Genomic DNA, 17,603 nt, shown 5'->3' on the forward strand with positions numbered 1-17,603 from the left:
ATTTCTTCTGTTTGAAGTTGATAACGTCCATTGACAATTAAAGCTAAAAGACTATTTTTGTGTTTGCTTAGGTGGAGGATTCAGGCTATTTCTGGGGGAGAATAAAAAAGGGATTCAGTGATGTGGCTGAAAATGAAAATCAATATGAAAGATTGGAGGAAAAGATGAACCAGCTATATCAGCAGAACAGTGAGGAGCTAGAAGAAATTAAACTTCCTGTTCTGGAACAAGGCCAGGTAATAATTGATTACTTGAAAACATTAGAAAGAGAATTCCATGTTATTCTTGTATCAACTCAGTTCCCATGGTTACATGAGACCATGTGTCCTGGACACTTTGCTGCTGTAGCTGTCCCTCGAGATGCAGTCTAGGGCAGCAGATCTAAGGGCCCATCCCTGGAATGCTTTTGCCTTTTGACAGCTATTTAGTGTTTTGAACTGCTTCTAGATGTCTCTGATAAGAAAGATTAAATGCTTAATATTTAGATGATAAATGTAATGCATTTACTTTGTGCTATAAACTGATTATAAAGGGAGAATCCTTTGATAAAGGATAAGATCAGAGGTGTCAGAATCTGAGCTCCAGACCCCTGTGGTGCTTTAAGGCAAGGAAGTCAGGGCAGCTGAGTTGTCAGGAACATCTCTAAAGCTTTGAAATTCTAACCAGTGACTGAAGGTTAGAGTCGATGTGTTGTTTCAGGGTTTGCTTGGATGATGTAAAACCTTTGAGAGGGAACTTGATGATGGTGAGGACAATATGAGTGAGGTTGATGTTCTGGAGCATGCTGATATTAAGGGAGAGGAGGTGTTGGAGTTGTTAAAATACATTAGGACAGATAAGTCCCGGGGGCCTGACGGAATATTCCCCAGGCTGCTCCACGAGGCGAGAGAAGACATTGCTGAGCCTCTGGCTAGGATCTTTATGTCCTCGTCGTCCAGAGGAATGGTACCGGAGGATTGGAGGGAGGTGAATGTTGTTCCCTTGTTCAAAAAAGGTAGTAGGGATAGTCCGGGTAATTATAGACCAGTGAGCCTTACGTCTGCGGTGGGAAAGCTGTTGGAAAAGATTCTTAGAGATAGGATCTATAGGCATTTAGAGAACCATGGTCTGATAGGGACAGTCAGCATGGCTTTGTGAAGGGCAGATCGTGTCTAAAAAGCCTGATAGAGTTCTTTGAGGAGGTGACCAGGCATATAGATGAGGGTAGTGTAGTGGATGTGATCTATATGGATTTTAGTAAGGCATTTGACAAGGTTCCACATGGTAGGCTTATTCAGAAAGTTAGAAGGCATGGGATCCAGGGAAGTTTGGACAGGTGGATTCAAAATTGGCTTGCCTGCAGAAGGCAGAGGGTGGTGGTGGAGGGAGTACATTCAGATTGGAGGATTGTGACTATTGGTGTCCCACAAGGATCTGTTCTGGGACCTCTACTTTTCGTGATTTTTATTAATGACCTGGATGTGGGGGTAGAAGGGTGGGTTGGCAAGTTTGCAGATGACACAAAGGTTGGTGGTGTTGTAGATAGTGTAGAGGATTGTCAAAGATTGCAGAGAGACATCGATAGGATGCAGAAGTGGGCTGAGAAGTGGCAGATGGATTTCAACCCGGAGAAGTGTGAGGTGGTACACTTTGGAAGGACAAACTCCAAGGCAGAGTATAAAGTAAATGGCAGGATACTTGGTAGAGTGGAGGAGCAGAGGGATCTCGGGGTACATGTCCACAGATCCCTGAAAGTTGCCTCACAGGTGGATAGGGTAGTTAAGAAAGCTTATGGGGTGTTAGCTTTCATAAGTCGAGGGATAGAGTTTAAGAGTTGTGATGTAATGATGCAGCTCTATAAAACTCTGGTTAGGCCACACTTGGACTATTGTGTCCAGTTCTGGTCAGCTCACTATAGGAAGGATGTGGAAGCATTGGAAAGGGTACAGAGGAGATTTACCAGGATGCTGCCTGGTTTCAGAAAGTATGCATTATGATCAGAGATTAAGGGAGCTAGGGCTTTACTCTTTGGAGAGAAGGAGGATGAGAGGAGACATGATAGAGGTGTACAAGATAATAAGAGGAATAGATAGAGTGGATAGCCAGCGCCTCTTCCCCAGGGCACCATTGCTCAATACAAGAGAATATGGCTTTAAGGTAAGGGGTGGGAAGTTCAAGGGGGATATTAGAGGAAGGTTTTTTACTCAGAGAGTGGTTGGTGCGTGGAATGCACTGTCTGAGTCAGTGGTGGAGGCAGATACACTAGTGAAGTTTAAGAGACTACTAGACAGGTATATGGAGGAATCTAAGGTGGGGGCTTATATGGGAGGCAGGGTTTGAGGGTCGGCACAACATTGTGGGCCGAAGGGCCTGTACTGTGCTGTACTATTCTATTCTTTGTGAAGAATCTTCAATGGTTATTGTGTTCAAAATCCAATAAACCTCTTGTCACATTTTAATTCTAACAATTTAAATGTCTAGCCAGTTGTACAACTAAACAGAATGATAGCATTCAAACTTATATAATTGGGTAATGACTCTTTTTTTGCAGATCTGTGTTATTTATTGCCATGAACTCCATTGCTGGTGCAGGGCAGTACTGGAATCAATTATATCAAGTGGAATCAATTACCTTGCAAAGTGTTTCCTAGTTGACTATGCCAAGCACATTTTGGTGAAAGCAAAAGAGTAAGAATTTAACTCTATCTGTTTCGAGCTACTAGCAGTTTTGATGTACAAATATTTAAATGAAATATGCTACTACAAATTGTATTGGTATTGTGTACCCTTGACACCACACTTGAACACATTGATGAGGGAGGAGTTAGTGAAGTGGTGATCTCCAAAGGCTAAATGATGATCTTGAGGCTTTAATAAAATTTAATGTCACATAATTATAACACTGGCAAATAGCTGCCCTGCCCATGGGGAAAGTACATGTTTTAAAGAGTGTGAACAAGTGGGGCTTTGATTTTTCAAGTGAGAAGCTTTAGAATTGAGATAGGGAAAGTTCAGGGCCGGCATGTTCCTGTTGAAGAGAAGGGCACAGCTGGTGGGATAGAAAACACAGATTGACAAGGGATATTGAGATTGTCATTTGCCTTTTTCTTTTTGACCATAGACTGGGGTTGGCTGAGAACAAGCTTGCGGAGTATAATGGATGTAGAAGTACACTTGAGAGTGCAATAAGCAGGGCAAAAAGAGGGCACGAGACATCCTTGGCAGATGAGGAGAAGGAGAATCCTAAGAGTTCTATAAGTATATGAAGAGATAAACAGTAATTAGGGCAAGAATATGTTCCCTTGAGGATCAAAGTGTTCACCTATGCATGAAGTCACAGGAAATGAGTGAGGAAGAATTTGGAAGCTCAGGAATTCATGGAAGAGAAAAATTATGTCATAAAATATTACGACTTTACAGAGAAAAGTGCTGGAGGTCTTAAAGCATTGATCGTGTGGATAGTCAGAGGCTTTTTCCCAGGGCTGAAATGGTTGCCACAAGAGGACACAGGTTTAAGGTGCTGGGGAGTAGGTACAGTGGAGATGACGGGTAAGTTTTTTTTACGCAGAGAGTGCTGAGTGCGTGGAATGGGTTGCCGGCAACGGTGGTGATACGGATATGATAGGGCCATTTAAGAGACTTTTGGATAGGTACATGAAGCTTAGAAAAATTAGAGGGTTATGGGTAAGCCTAGTAATTTCTACGGTAGGGACATGTTCGGCACAACCTTGTGGGCCGAAGGGCCTGTATTGTGCTGTAGGTTTTCTATGTTTCTATAAATGTGAATAAATCCCCAGATTTGATCAAGTGTAATCTAGGACATTGTGGGAAGCCAAGGAAGAAATTGCTGTGACTCTGGTAGAGATATTTGTATTGTCATTATTAGCTTTAGGCCTGTACCAGAAGATTGGTGGGTGGCTAATGTTATGCCTTTAATTAAGAAGGCTTCAAGAACAAGTCAGAAGCTACAAGCCTGTGAGCCTAACATTAGTAGTAGGAAAGTTTCTGGAGGAGATTCTGAGAGACAGGATCTATCTGCATTTGGAAAATCAATGACTGATTAGAGACAGTCAGCATAGTTTTATATGTGGGGAATCATAACAAATTAATATATGTTTTTTGAAGAGGTGTCCAAGCAGATTGACAAAGACAGGTTCAGTAAACGTCACCTCTGGAACTTTAGCAAGACCTTTGACAGGGTCTCACATGGTAGACTGTCAGGAAGGTTGGATCACAGAGGATCCAGAGCGAGTAGTTTAAATTGGTTTGTTGTTAGAAGTCAAAGGGTTGTTGTAAAGGATTTTATATTGGTGACCTGTGATCAATAGTGTGCCCCTGGGATCTGTGCTGTAACCCCTGTTGTTTGACACCTGTATTAACAATTTGGATGTGAATGTAGTTAGCATGTAGTAAATTTGCAGGTGACACCAAAATTGCAGGTGTAGTGTACAGTGAAGAAAATCAACTAAGGCTACAATGGGATCTGGTTCAAATGAAAAAGTGAACCAAGGAATGCAAATGGAATTTAACTCAAGTGCAGACTGATGCATTTGGTAAGTTAAAACGGGGCAGGATGTGCACAGTGAATACCAGGGTCCTGGAGATTGCAACATACAGATCTAGGTGTACAAGTTCTCTGAAAGTGATGTTACAGGTGGACAGGTTGGTGAAGAAGGCACCTAGCACATATGCTTTCATTGGTCAAGGCATTAAGCACAAAAGTTTGAATATTATGTTACAGCTGTACAAAATGTTGGTGAGATTGTATTGTGTACAATGCTGGTCACCTTGCCTTAGGAAGGTTGTCATTAAACTTGAAAGGGAACAGAAAAGATTCACAAGAATGTTACTAGAATGCTTGAGTTATAAGGGGAGAGTCTAGACAGGCTGTTTTTTTTTTACCCTGGCAGCATAGGAGATTGAGGAGTGACCTTTATAGTGATATAAATGAGGGACATAGATCAGGTGAATGGTCAAATTCTTTTTCCAAGGGTAGGGGAGTCTAAAACTAGAGGGCACAGGTTTATAGTGAGAAGAAAAAGATTTAAAGGGACCTGAAAGGCAAGATATTCATGCAGTGCTTAGTGTTTCTATGGAATGAGCTACCAGAAGTAGTAGTAGAGGTGGGTACAATAACAACATTTAAAAGCATACTCGCAGGTACGTGGATATATGGGCCAATTGCAGGCAATTTGGACTAGCTTAGATAGCATGGATGATTTGAACTGAAGAGCTTGTTTTCATGTTCTAATTCTAAACCTATAAATGCAAAAACCAAATGGTGTAAGTGTTCTGCAAGTTTGTTCTTGTGAAATGTGTTACATTTTGTTCAGTAGCTTAATTTTCATAGCCAAGGAATATTTTTCTTGGCTGTTTACAAAGAAATTGCATTTTTTTTAAGTGTGTGAGAATAAATGAGCTTCACTGGATTTTAAAAATAGAAAGTTTATCCTAGAGTGGTTCCGGGCTGGGGTACAGCAGCTAATGCAGAATGGGGACACTAGAATTGTTTTTAGAGAAAGACGGTTGGGAGGCAACACTGTTTTTTGGGATGGATGAAACTAATTATTCATACAAATTTTCTGTGTGTATGCAATTTAAATTCAGAAGCATCTCTGAATAGAACAATGAGACCAATGCACAAGAAACATTGGTAAGAGGCCACATTATTCTGTATGCCTCATGGCCCAGCAAAACCATCCAGATAAGCATTTAGAAAGTTACTGTTTAGTGTGTATAATATTATTACGCAGCTCATGTTTATTATTGTGATTTATAAAATTAAGGTAATGGAGAACAAGCTGCAGCAATTATAATTTTGCTCTACTTAATCGAAATATTCAAAATTACAATTGATTTAGAGAGGGTTGAGAGAACCTATTTTTGTCGGTGGATGGTTCAGTGACCTCTATAAAAGGTCACTCCTCAGTTTCCTATTCTCTAGGGGGAGAAAATAATTTATCCAGCTGCTCCTTATAACTCAGGCCTTCCAGACCCAGTACCATCCTTGGTGGATGGTTCATTGTACTTAAAATAGGTAAATAGGTAAAAGATGGGGCATGAATAGGGCCATGCGAGGAAAAACCTTTCAGAACAATTTGATTATTGTCATCTGAACTTCCTATCTGTAAGGATGGTCAAGGCATTCAAAAAGAAATAAGATAGACACTTGAAGGAAATAATTTGCTTCGTAATGGAGAAAGACTCCTGGAAAGGTACTGATTGGATTGCTGAATTAGCCGGCATGGATGATAGCTATTCCCTGTGTTGTAACAATCCGTTACATTTTAATTTGGCTCTAATTATTCAAAGTTCAATATAAAATTTATTATAGGAGTACATACATGTCACCATATAAAATCCTGAGATTCTTTTTCTGTGGGCATACTTAGCAAATCTATAGAACAGTAACTGTAAACAGGATCAATGGACAGCAAACTGCAAATGAAAATATAAATAAATAACACGCATGAAATAACATGATAAAGAGTCCTTAAAGTGAGACCAGCGGTTGTGAAAGCGCCAGAAGTAGAATGAGTGTAGTTATTCCTTTTTGTTCAAGTACCTGATGGTTGAAGTATAATAACTGTTCTTGAACCTGGTGATGCGAGCCCTGAGACACTTGTACTTTCTACCTGATGGCAGCAGTTCTCGCTGGGTGCATGGCCTGGGTTATGAGGATCTTTGATGATGGATGCTGCTTTTCTATGGCAATGTTTCATGTAGGTGCTCAATGGTTGGTAGGGTTTTACTCCTGATGTACCAGACTGAATCCACTACTTTTTGTACGATTTTACAATCAATGGCATTGGTGTTCCCATACCTGACCTTAATGCAGCCAGTCAGCATTCTTCTCACCACACATCTCTAGAAGTTTGCCAATTATTTAACCCAAATAATTGCATATAATCCAGAAAAATATCCTCAAATGAAATATTCTCTAGGAAAACATCATTGGTTGCTTTGAATAAGCAAAAGAGTTAAGTTATGAATATTGATTTTCATAAAATGCAGTTTAAAGCTGACACCTATTCTGCATTTGGTGAATCCTTAATGAAATAAATTGTGCACTTGATGACCTCGATCTCTCCTCAAAGCTGCATGCACAAGAACACAAAATAGAACCAGCAGTAGGGCACCCTGGCTCCTCAAGCCTGCTCCATCATTCAATATATCGAGCTCCAAGCTCTCCTTTCATCTGTTCCCTTCAACCTGAATATCCCAATCTTTCAAAAAGTTTTCTACATCTTTAAATACCTCCAAATGATCTGGTCTCCACATATCTCCAAAAATTAGCTATCCTCTGTGGTACAAAATTATTGGGCTCCTCAGAAAGTTTTAAAAGATATTCTTCTCTTTGTTTGAGACTCTCCTAGAGTGGAAACATCATATATCTACTTTGTCACACTGCCCAAAGAACAATCTCTCAAATGTTGATATTGAGACAATACTAACTGGAGTGAGTTATAATCATAATCTTTACTTAAGAAGTAAAGATTAAGGTTGTCCACAATTTTGTGCATTTTCTTGGGAATATATATTTATAATGATTATTTTCCTTATTAAGTAATTCCTCTTTAAAGCCACCATTTTATTTGCTTTAAATTATCATGTACTGTTGTATTTCTGATTTCATTTCTTTCCATTACCATGATATTCAATGTTTCTGTTTAGTGTTCGAAGGGCAGTTGATACTTTTTGGAAGTTACCATATCGAGCAAAAAAGTTCACATTATTTGGTATACAGCCAGTTACATTGAATATTAATATTTGTGAGGAGAAAGCAATAATTGGGTGAGTGTGAATGTTCCAAAATATTAATTGTATTTTTATATAAAGTTAAGATAAACTTTGATTATGTGATCAAATCTGACTTCAAATGTAAACATCTGGTTGAAACAACACTACCCATTAATTAGTCCAGTGGTCCCGAAACACCAGGCCGTGAGGAAACGATATGAGTTAACTGCACCTTTCCATATTCCCTGTCATGCACTGTTAAATACGCCCTTGTCCCGTATTTCCCCCGCTAAAGTAGAGCGTTCCTATGAAACTTTTCGTCCCGAAATGGCGTAAAGCAAAGAAGCAATTACCATTAATTTATATGGGAACAATTTTTGAGCATTCCCAGACCCAAAAGATAACGTACCAAATCGTACCAAATAACACATAAAACCTAAAATAACACTAACATATAGTAAAAGCAGGAATGATATGATAAATACCCAGCCTATATAAAGTAGAAATAATGTATGTGCAGTGTAGTCAGGAAGATTAAGTCAAAACTGATTTGTGGGAAAAAAATCGGCACATACACGCATGCACGCGTCACGCATGCGCACACAGGTGCCCACGCAAGGCTTCATGGTCATGGCAGTCTTTCTCAGGGTAAATACTGTCCCGTGTGAGAAAGTTGGCAACCCTAACTGTAAAAGACCTGTTGAGGTGAGTTTAACCCTACTTGAACACCCCCCCCCCCCCCCACCAACCCGGGTCGGCCAGTCCGCAAGAATATTGTCAATATTAAACCGGTCCGTGATGCGAAAAAGGTTGGGGACCCCTGAATTAGCCCCTTTAAGCCATCTTTTTTGTAAGTCAGCTGATCTTTACTATTAGAATGTATTCATTTAATATGTTAATTTTTAAGCTTAAAATAGCTGCTATGACTCTTGCTTTAAGGTAGTGTAGCATCTGGACTGTGGACTTTCAAAGTTCCAAGTAAATTTATTATCAGTACATGTACAAGGGGTGATTGATAAGTTCGTGGCCTAAGGTAGAAGGAGTCAATTTTAGAAAACCTAGCGCATTTATTTTTCAACATAGTCCCCTCCTACATGTACACATTTAGTCCAGCGGTCGTGGAGCATACAGATCCCTTCTTTGTAAGAACTGGTCCACAGCAGGGTGATTGATAAGTTTGTGACCTAAGGTAGAAGGAGATGAGGTATAAACTTCAAACTTTCTGCATTATCACTTAAAGAGTTGAACTGCATGTGCATGTAACGAGAGCGTCTTGGACTTCTAGGTGGTCCACAACAGGGGTGATTGATAAGTTTGTGGCCTAAGGTAGAAGGAAATGAGTTATACAGCTCTCGTTACATGCATGTGCAGTTCAACTCTTTGAGTGAAAATGCAGAAAGTTTGAAGTTAATAACTCATCTCCTACACCCCTGCTGTGGATTACTTCTACAAAGAAGGGATCTGTATGCTCCATGACTACTGGACTAAGTGTGTAAATGTAGGAAAAATAAATGTGCTAGGTTTTCCAAAATTGACCCCTTCTACATTAGGCCACAAACTTATCAATCACCCCTCGTATGTCACTATATACAACCCTGAGATTCATTTTCTTTTGGGTATACTCATCAAGTCCTTAGAATAATAGCCATAATAGAATCAATGAAAGACTGTACCAACTTGGACATTTAGCCAGTGTGCAGAAGACAGTAAACTGTGCAATTACAAAAAGAAAGAAGGAATTCAATAAGCAATAAATATCGAGAACATGAGATGAAGAGTCCTTGAAAGTGAGTCCAAGGGTTGTGGGAACATTTCACTGATGGGGCAAGTGAAGTTGCCCCCTTTGGTTCAAGAGCCTGATGTTTGAGGGATAATAACTATGCCTGAGTGATTATTATCATACTTCCCTAATGGCAGTAGCGAGAAGAGAGCATGTCCTGGGTGTTGCAGGTCCCTGATGATTGATGCTGCTTTCCTGCAACAGCATTTCATGTACATGTACTCAATGGTGGTGGGGGGAGGGGTGGGACTTTACTGTGATAGACTGGGCCGTATTCACTACTTTTTGTGGGATTTTCCATTCAAGGGCATTGGTGTTTCCATACCAGGCCATGATTAGGCAGTCAACATACTCTCCACTATACATCTATAGAAGTTTGTCAAACTTTTAGATGTCATGCTGAATCTTTGCAAACTCTTGAAGTAGAGGCACTACCATGCTTTCTTCATTATAGCACTTATCTGCTGGGCCCAAGCCAGGTCCTCTGAAATAATAATACTGAGGAATTTAAAGTTGATAACCCTCTCTACCTCTGATCCTCTGACGAGTACTGGCTCAGGACCCTGGTTTTCTTCTCCTGAAGTCAATCAGCTCCTTGGTCTTGCTGACATTAAGTAAGAGATTGTTGTTATGGCAATCTCCATCCTATAATTAAGTTCAATAGACAATGGGTGCAGGAGTAGGCCCTTCGAGCCAGCACCGCCATTCACTGTGATCATGGCTGATCATCCACAATCAGTATCCCGTTCCTGCCTTATCCCCATAACCTTTGATTCCGCTATCTTTAAGAGCTCTATCCATCTCTGTTTTGAAAGCATCCAGAGACTTGGCCTCCACAGCCTTCTGGGGTCTTCATCAGAACTTATTTACAATTGGAAATTACATTTGACTGGATTGCTAGGGAACTCTTATTATGTAGTCCATGTAAATATGGAGTTTACAAATAGGCAAGAAGTAACTGAAGGGAATAAAAGGAAAAAAGAAGCAATGCTAAATATCACAGCTATAATCAAAACCATCTGAAGCTAGATAAATCAAGTTAGCATCTGTAAAGAGGAGAGGACTGTTGAGTTGGGGCACTCAGACATTAATTGACCTGAGAAACACTCAGAGCTTGACTTGTGTGCAATATTCTAAGTGTTGCATGAATTGGCCATCATTTGTGATCTATTGCCATTATGCCAAAAGTGAGATGGGGAGAATATTGTATATGGGTAGGAAAGAGGGTGGAGGGTACCAAATGGAAAATTACGAGAAAGGAAGCAAGCAAGTGGAGAAGGTAATGGCTGATAATCAGGTAAGTGATTAAGGATGGTCATGGGTGAGGATGGGATAGTGTCAGACAGAATGGCTAAGAAAAAGATGATTGCAAGAGTCAACTATCATCAGCTATGTGTACTTTAGTTTGGGTATGTGTGTGTATTTATGGGAAGAGAGAAAGGAGGCTTGGCCATAATCAGTACTGGAAGTTAAGAGTAGTGCTCACCTGAAGGAAGATGGATGCCTTATAATCTCTGGCATCAGCCAGATTAGATGGTACCCATTATGGCTAAATCAAGCCTTAATCATGTGGTTAAGACCCCTTACCAGTAAGAAGTTCTTGGATCTTCTACGGACATCAATTTTTTTTTTTACATAGCTTATCTATAAGACAATAAGAATTAGGCTGTTCGGCTCATTGAGTCTGCTCTGCCACTCTATTATGGCTGACTTATTATCCCTCTCATATAAAACCAGAAGCATCTCATTGAGTACTGTTTATTGTTATGATCAGTGTCTTCCATGTGTACACGGTATGGGGTTTAATTTTGTAAGAGATGATAGCATAAGAAAACTGATAAAAGCAGGAATAATGTTTCATTCTCAGGAAATTAGTCCAAAGGAATTGTGTCTTTAGAAAGATTATGCTGCCTGTTGATCTAATTGCTGGGGTAACAAATGATGTTAATCATACCATTTCTACGAAAATGAATAAAAACACCCCTCATCATGGCAGAATCAAATCAAACTAGTGAAAGGTTTTTATGGATTTTCCATGTTTTCTTGAAGGTAGTAGTTCATATGCTAAATGTATCTGTTAATTTAGATTTATTTTGCATCATTTAATCTTTTTCAAGAATCTGTACTATTATACCTAATTGTTTTTTTTTATGTAAACTATTTTGTGTTTTCTTTTTGATGGTAAAGCTGTGTCCAAAATAAAGAAGTAAATTACCTACTACTTAAAACCTTTTAATCACCTCTCTTTATTTTAATACTTATTTTTGTAATAAAAAGTTAAGCACTGCTTCTCTTCCCCCTAAATTTACAGTCCAGCAGGAAGATGGGATAGGGCTGCAATACAGTATTTCCAAAAAATGGCTCAAGGTATGTTGTTCTTGGTTCTCTATTGGTTTAAGACTCACAAAACATGAGCATGTATTCCAATTGAGTATTCAGCTAAATGTTGGTGATTCGTGCAAACAAACTTTGTATTCATGTTATTGTATTTTAAATAATCCTACTCTTTGTGAATCCTACCCCTAGTCTTTGTGATTTTTATAAATGACCTGGATCAGGAAGTGGAGGGATGGGTTAGTAAATTTGCTGATGACACAAAGGTTGGGGGTGTTGTGGATAGTGTGGAGGGCTGTCAGAGGTTACAACGGAACATTGATAGGGTGTAAAACCAGACTGAGAAGTGGCAGGTGGAGTTTAACCCAGATAAGTGTGAGGTGGTTCATTTTGGTAGGTCAAATATGATGGCAGAATATAGCATTAATGGTAAGACTCTTGGCAGTGTGGAGGATCAGAGGGATCTTGGGGTCCAAGTCCATAGGATACTCAAAGCTGCTATGCAGGTTGACTCTGTGGTTAAGAAGGGAAATGATGCATTGGCCTTCATCAATCGTGGGATTGAGTTTAAGAGCCGAGAGGTAATGTTGCAGCTATATAGGACCCTGGTCAGACCCCATTTGAGTACTGTGCTCAATTCTGGTCGTCTCACTACAGGAAGGGCATGGAAACCATAGGAAGTGTGCAGATCTACAAGGATGTTGCCTGGATTGGGGAGCATGCTTTATGAGAATAGGTTGAGTGAAACCGGCCTTTTCTCCTTGGAGTGATAGATATACTCTATTGATCCCGAGGGAAAATGGGTTTCCTCGTGACGGAGGATGAGAGGTGACCTGATAGAGGTGTTCAAGATAATGAGAGGCATTGATTGTGTGGATAGTCAGAGGCTTTTCCCCAGGGCTGAAATGGCTAGCACGAGAGGGCATAGTTTTAAGGTACTTGGAAGTAGGTATAGAGGAGATGGCAGGGGTAAATTTTTTACGCAGAGAGTGGTGAGTGCATGGAATGGGCTGCCAGCGGTGGTGGTCTTTTAAGAGACTCCTGGATGACTACATGAAGCTTAGAAAAATAGAGGGCTATGGGTAAAGCCTAGGTAGGTCTAAGGCAGGGACATGTTCGGCACAGCTTTGTGGGCTGAAGGGCCTGTATTGTGCTGTATGTTTTCTTTGTTTCTATGTTGTCTATAATAACTTCCAAATGGCATGTTTTCCAGTTATTGTATCAGTCAACAGAACTAGATATTTTTTGCAACTTTGTATAGTATAATAGCTAGTACTTTGCTAATGAAAGGAAGCTTAATACTAAATTTAGTTTTAAAAATTGTTTTGGTTTAGTCTGCCACAGATTATGCATAAATTTTAAACTGAGACTGCCATTCTGTGGGATTCCTAGTATGATTTCTTTTATTGTCTGTAACAACAGAATCTCAGATTGCTGAGGCAAAAGTAAAAGGTATTGCTGGGGATACTATTGCAGTTCAACTATATCTCACTTTGAAAGATGGAAAGGTAAACTCTTCAATTACTCATCTATTTCTATACATTAAGCAGTTTTCTTTAAGGAAATTCTAGATATTATGCATTTATTTTATTTATAATTATCACAATTAAATAACTTAATTTCTGTGTATATTCTAAAAATGCTGAAATTCCATCACTGTTAAGTGCTGCTTATATTAGGCCTACAGATTTAGCCAGCCTGCAATATTTTGTAGTCATGAGACATTAACCAATAATTAACCCCATAACGAAGGGGAAAAAAACTGAAACTGCTTGAATTTCTTTAATTGGTGAAGCAGTATTTGCAGAGAGGATCAGTTAACATTTCAGATCGTCAACTCTTTAATCTAACATCTCCAGTTTTTGATTAAGTTCTGATAGAGGAGAGGGGCAGAGAGAACAAAAGGGAAGGAGACCAGAATGGATGAAATTGCACAAGTAATAGTGGCTGTGGCTAAAAGTGAATAATAGTACATTTTCTAGGGTGGTGTAAATAAGACCATAAGATAAAGGAGTAGAAGTAGGCCATTCGGCCCATCGAGTGTGCTCCACCATTCAAACATGGGCTGATCCAATACTTCCAGTCATCTCCACTCCCCTGCCTTCTCCCCATACCCTTTGATGCCTTGGCTAATCAAGAACCTATCTATCTCTGCCTTAAATACATCCAATGACTTGGCCTCCACAGCCGCTCGTGGCAACAAATTCCACAGATCTACCACCCTCTGACTAAAAGTAATTTCTCTGCATCTGTGTTCTACATGGACGCCCTTCAATCCTGAAGTCATGCCCTCTTATCCTAGAATCCCCTACCATGGGAAATAACTTTGCCATATCTGATCTGTTTAGGCATTTTCACATTTGGAACGTTTCTATGAAATCTCCTCTCATTCTCCTGAACTCCAGGGAATACAGCCCAAGAGCTGCCCAACATTCCTCATACGGTAACCCTTTCATTCCTGGAATCATTCTCGTGAATCTTCTCTGAACCCTTTCCAATGTCAATATATCCTTCCTAAAATAAGGAGCCCAAAACTGCACACAATACTCCGTGTGGTCTCATGAGTGCCTTATAGAGCCTCAACATCACATCCCTGCTCTTATATTCTATACCTCTTGAAATGAATGCCAACACAGGATTCGTCGTCTTCACCACTGACTCAACCTGGAGATTAATCTTTAGGGCATCCTGCACAAGCGCTCCCAATTCCCTTTGCATCTCTGCATTTTGAATTCTCTTCCCATTTAAATTATAGTCTGCCCTTTTATTTCTTCCACCAAAGTGCATGACCATATACTTTCCAACACTATTTCATTTGCCACTTCTTTGCCCATTCCCCTAAACTATCTAAGTCTCTCTGCAGCCTCTCTATTTCCTCAACACTACCCACTCCTCCACCTATCTTTGTATCATTGGCAAATTTAGCCACAAATCCATTAATCCCATAGTCCAAATCATTGACACACATCATAAAAAGCAGCAGTCCCAACATTGACCCCTGTGGAACTCCATTGGTAACTGGCAGCCAGCCAGAATAGGATCCGTGCATTCCCACTGTGTTTTCTGTTGATCAGCCATTGCTCCATCCATGCTAGTAACTCCCCTGTAATTCCACAGGCTCTTATCTTGCTAAGCAGCCTCATGGGCAGCACCTTGTCAAAGGCCTTCTGAAAATCTAAGTACACCACATCTACTGCATCTCCTTTGTCTACCCTGCTTGAAATTTCCTCAAAAGATTGCAGTAGGTTAGTTGAGCAGGATTTTCCTTTCAGGAAACCATGCTGGTTTTGGCCTATCTTGTCATGTGCCTCCAGGTACTCTGTAATCTCATCCCTAACAATCAATTCCAACAGCTTCCCAACCACTGATGTCAGGCTAACAGATCTATAGTTTCCTTTCTGCTGCCTCCCACCCTTCTTAAATAGTAGAGTAATATTTGCAATTTTCCTGTCACCCGGTACAATGTCAGAATCTATCAATTCTTGAAAGATCATTGTTAATGCCTCCGCAATCTCTCCAGCTGCTTCCTTCAGAACCTGAAGAGGACACAAATGAAATCTGAAATTACTGGAAGATGCTATATATAAAAAAAAAACAGTGCAGGAAATGTGAGAGGCAAGGCTGTAGTAGTTGATTATCAGGAACTATTGATTTCACTGGAGTTCTGAAGGCAGTGATGTATCATGTCAAAAGATGAGTATCTGTCGTTGAGCTTGCATACATAACTTTGTTTGAAGAGCCTACACAGATGGAGAGTCTCAATGGTGTAGAGAATTGAGGTCACAGACAAATGACTTGCAGCCTGAATGCAGTGTTCTGCAACAAGGAGCGACCACATCACAAGCAACAAATGCAGTAGACTGTAACTGGAAAAAGTCCTGACTTTTTTTGGGTCCTGAGATGGGAGGAAGGAAGTAAATTAAGTAGAAACTGATGCCTCTCCAGCAGTTGCGTGAGAGGGTGACATGAGTAGGGGAATGTTTATTGATTGTAGGATGTGTCACAGCATCCCAGAGGGAACAGTCCTTTTGGAATGGGGAACAAAAGAATGTGCTTGTTGGTGACATCATTTTTCATGACTGGTTGTGGTAGGACCATGGAAGCTGATCGTTGGGGAGTTATTTGGGTCTGTTTATTGTGAGTTGCTTTTGCTGTAAATACGCATGTAATCCAGGATGGTGCCTGGTAAGCAATTCTATACACCTCACTGAACCTAAGTTGGTGTTTCGGCTTTGTAGCAGTGTGAAGTGAAATGTATGTCATCATGAGGTTAAACATAGCGGTGGAATATACTTGCAAATTTCAAAGTAAATTTTTTAACCAAAGAAGTATATGTTCTGATATGCTCCTTTGAGATTCATTTTCTTGCAGGCATTTTTACAAAAAATATAACTGCAATAGAACTTATGAAAAGCTGTTCATGAAGACTGACAAGTAACCAATGTGTAAAAGAAGACAAGCTATGCAAATAAAGAACAAAATTGCTGCTAATGGCTTGTAGCACCCCCTTGGATGTCCATTTCTGATCTGTTTTATTTGGCACAATTGTAGTGCCAAGTAGTACAGTAGTAACCCTTTTTAGCTGTGAACATTCTGGTTCATTCGGAAGTGCAGTAGGGTTTACTGGGAGCAGCCCAGCTGTGCATAAAAATAGAGAGGAGGTGTAATCCAACAAAGCCAGGCCATGCATCTCATTCTCAGTTTGAATGAAGGTTCTCCAAGCTGAAGCATTAACATTTTCTCTTTCCATAGATGCTGCAAACTAGCTGATATTTTCCAGCATTTTTGCTTTTAGCTACATACTTGTCCAGGCAATTCCAAATGCATTCTTCTGCTACTAAGAAGGACAAAGGCAGCAGGCAGTTTGGGATGCCACCACCCATGGGTTGGGTTTGAATCATATACCATCTTGACGATCACTGTTTTATCATTATTGTGTCTAAGTCTCAAAATACCCTTTACAACAGAACAGGAAGGAGTACTGTCATCAGAAGGACTGCAGTGGTTCCAGACAGCATTTGTCAACACCATATTAGGCAATTAGAGATGATCAATAAATATTGCCATCAAAAATAGAAATATCTTTTAAATCAATAAAGCACCCTTCTCAGCCGTTAAATGTCCCCATTATAAAGTGAGCCTGTTTGATTGCATGTATCCTTTCATGATTGCATGAAATCAAAAAGGCACAGCCTCGAATTAGAGAGATATCAAGATGCATCAAGAAAGCTGCAGCACTGATATCTACCTATTAATGTAGAAAATTGATGTCTAGTGTTTAAAAGACCAAGATAGAAGCATATCCTCCAAAGCAAGACACTGTTGTCATACATAGGAGAAATTCAATTTGAGTACGTATTTATAGCTTTGGTCCAAACTAGATTTTAAAAAACTTGAATTTCTGATGTGAGAACAAATACTTTGATATCAAAACAATTTTGGTCAAGTGTGGATGGAATCAGCCGAAAAGCATTGAGGGAAAACTCCACTGGCTGGAGTCAAATGCAGCATGGAGGATCATGATTCTGAATGAAAGTTTAAAACAGTAATGAATCCCAAGGACAGCAAAGTGGCACAACACCAAATCCTCACACTGCCAGAGACCCAGGTTCTGGTCTGATCCCACCACCAATATCTTCAACAGTAGGGGCATGACAATGAAATGCAGGCCCTGTTAGCACAATCCCACAAATGAATCAAGTGTTCTGCTGAGATCATCTGAATATGTCTATATTTTTGGCACAAAGATCATAGTTAAATATTAGCAAAA

General features: G+C 39.9%; 1 protein-coding gene across 1 annotated transcript in view; it reads left to right on the forward strand.

The window, feature by feature from the left end:
- The window catches only part of tdrd12 (tudor domain containing 12), a 197,954-nt gene that overhangs the window by 32,491 nt on the left and 147,860 nt on the right, over positions 1-17,603 (forward strand). The window contains exons 4-8 of the mRNA XM_072279710.1: positions 72-236; positions 2,531-2,667; positions 7,654-7,773; positions 11,811-11,866; positions 13,256-13,341. Of these exons, the coding sequence (XP_072135811.1) occupies positions 72-236; positions 2,531-2,667; positions 7,654-7,773; positions 11,811-11,866; positions 13,256-13,341 (564 nt within the window). The remainder of the gene's footprint in view (positions 1-71; positions 237-2,530; positions 2,668-7,653; positions 7,774-11,810; positions 11,867-13,255; positions 13,342-17,603) is intronic.

Source organism: Mobula birostris, chromosome 15 (assembly GCF_030028105.1).
Source record: "Mobula birostris isolate sMobBir1 chromosome 15, sMobBir1.hap1, whole genome shotgun sequence".
Classification (NCBI taxonomy): domain Eukaryota; kingdom Metazoa; phylum Chordata; class Chondrichthyes; order Myliobatiformes; family Myliobatidae; genus Mobula; species Mobula birostris.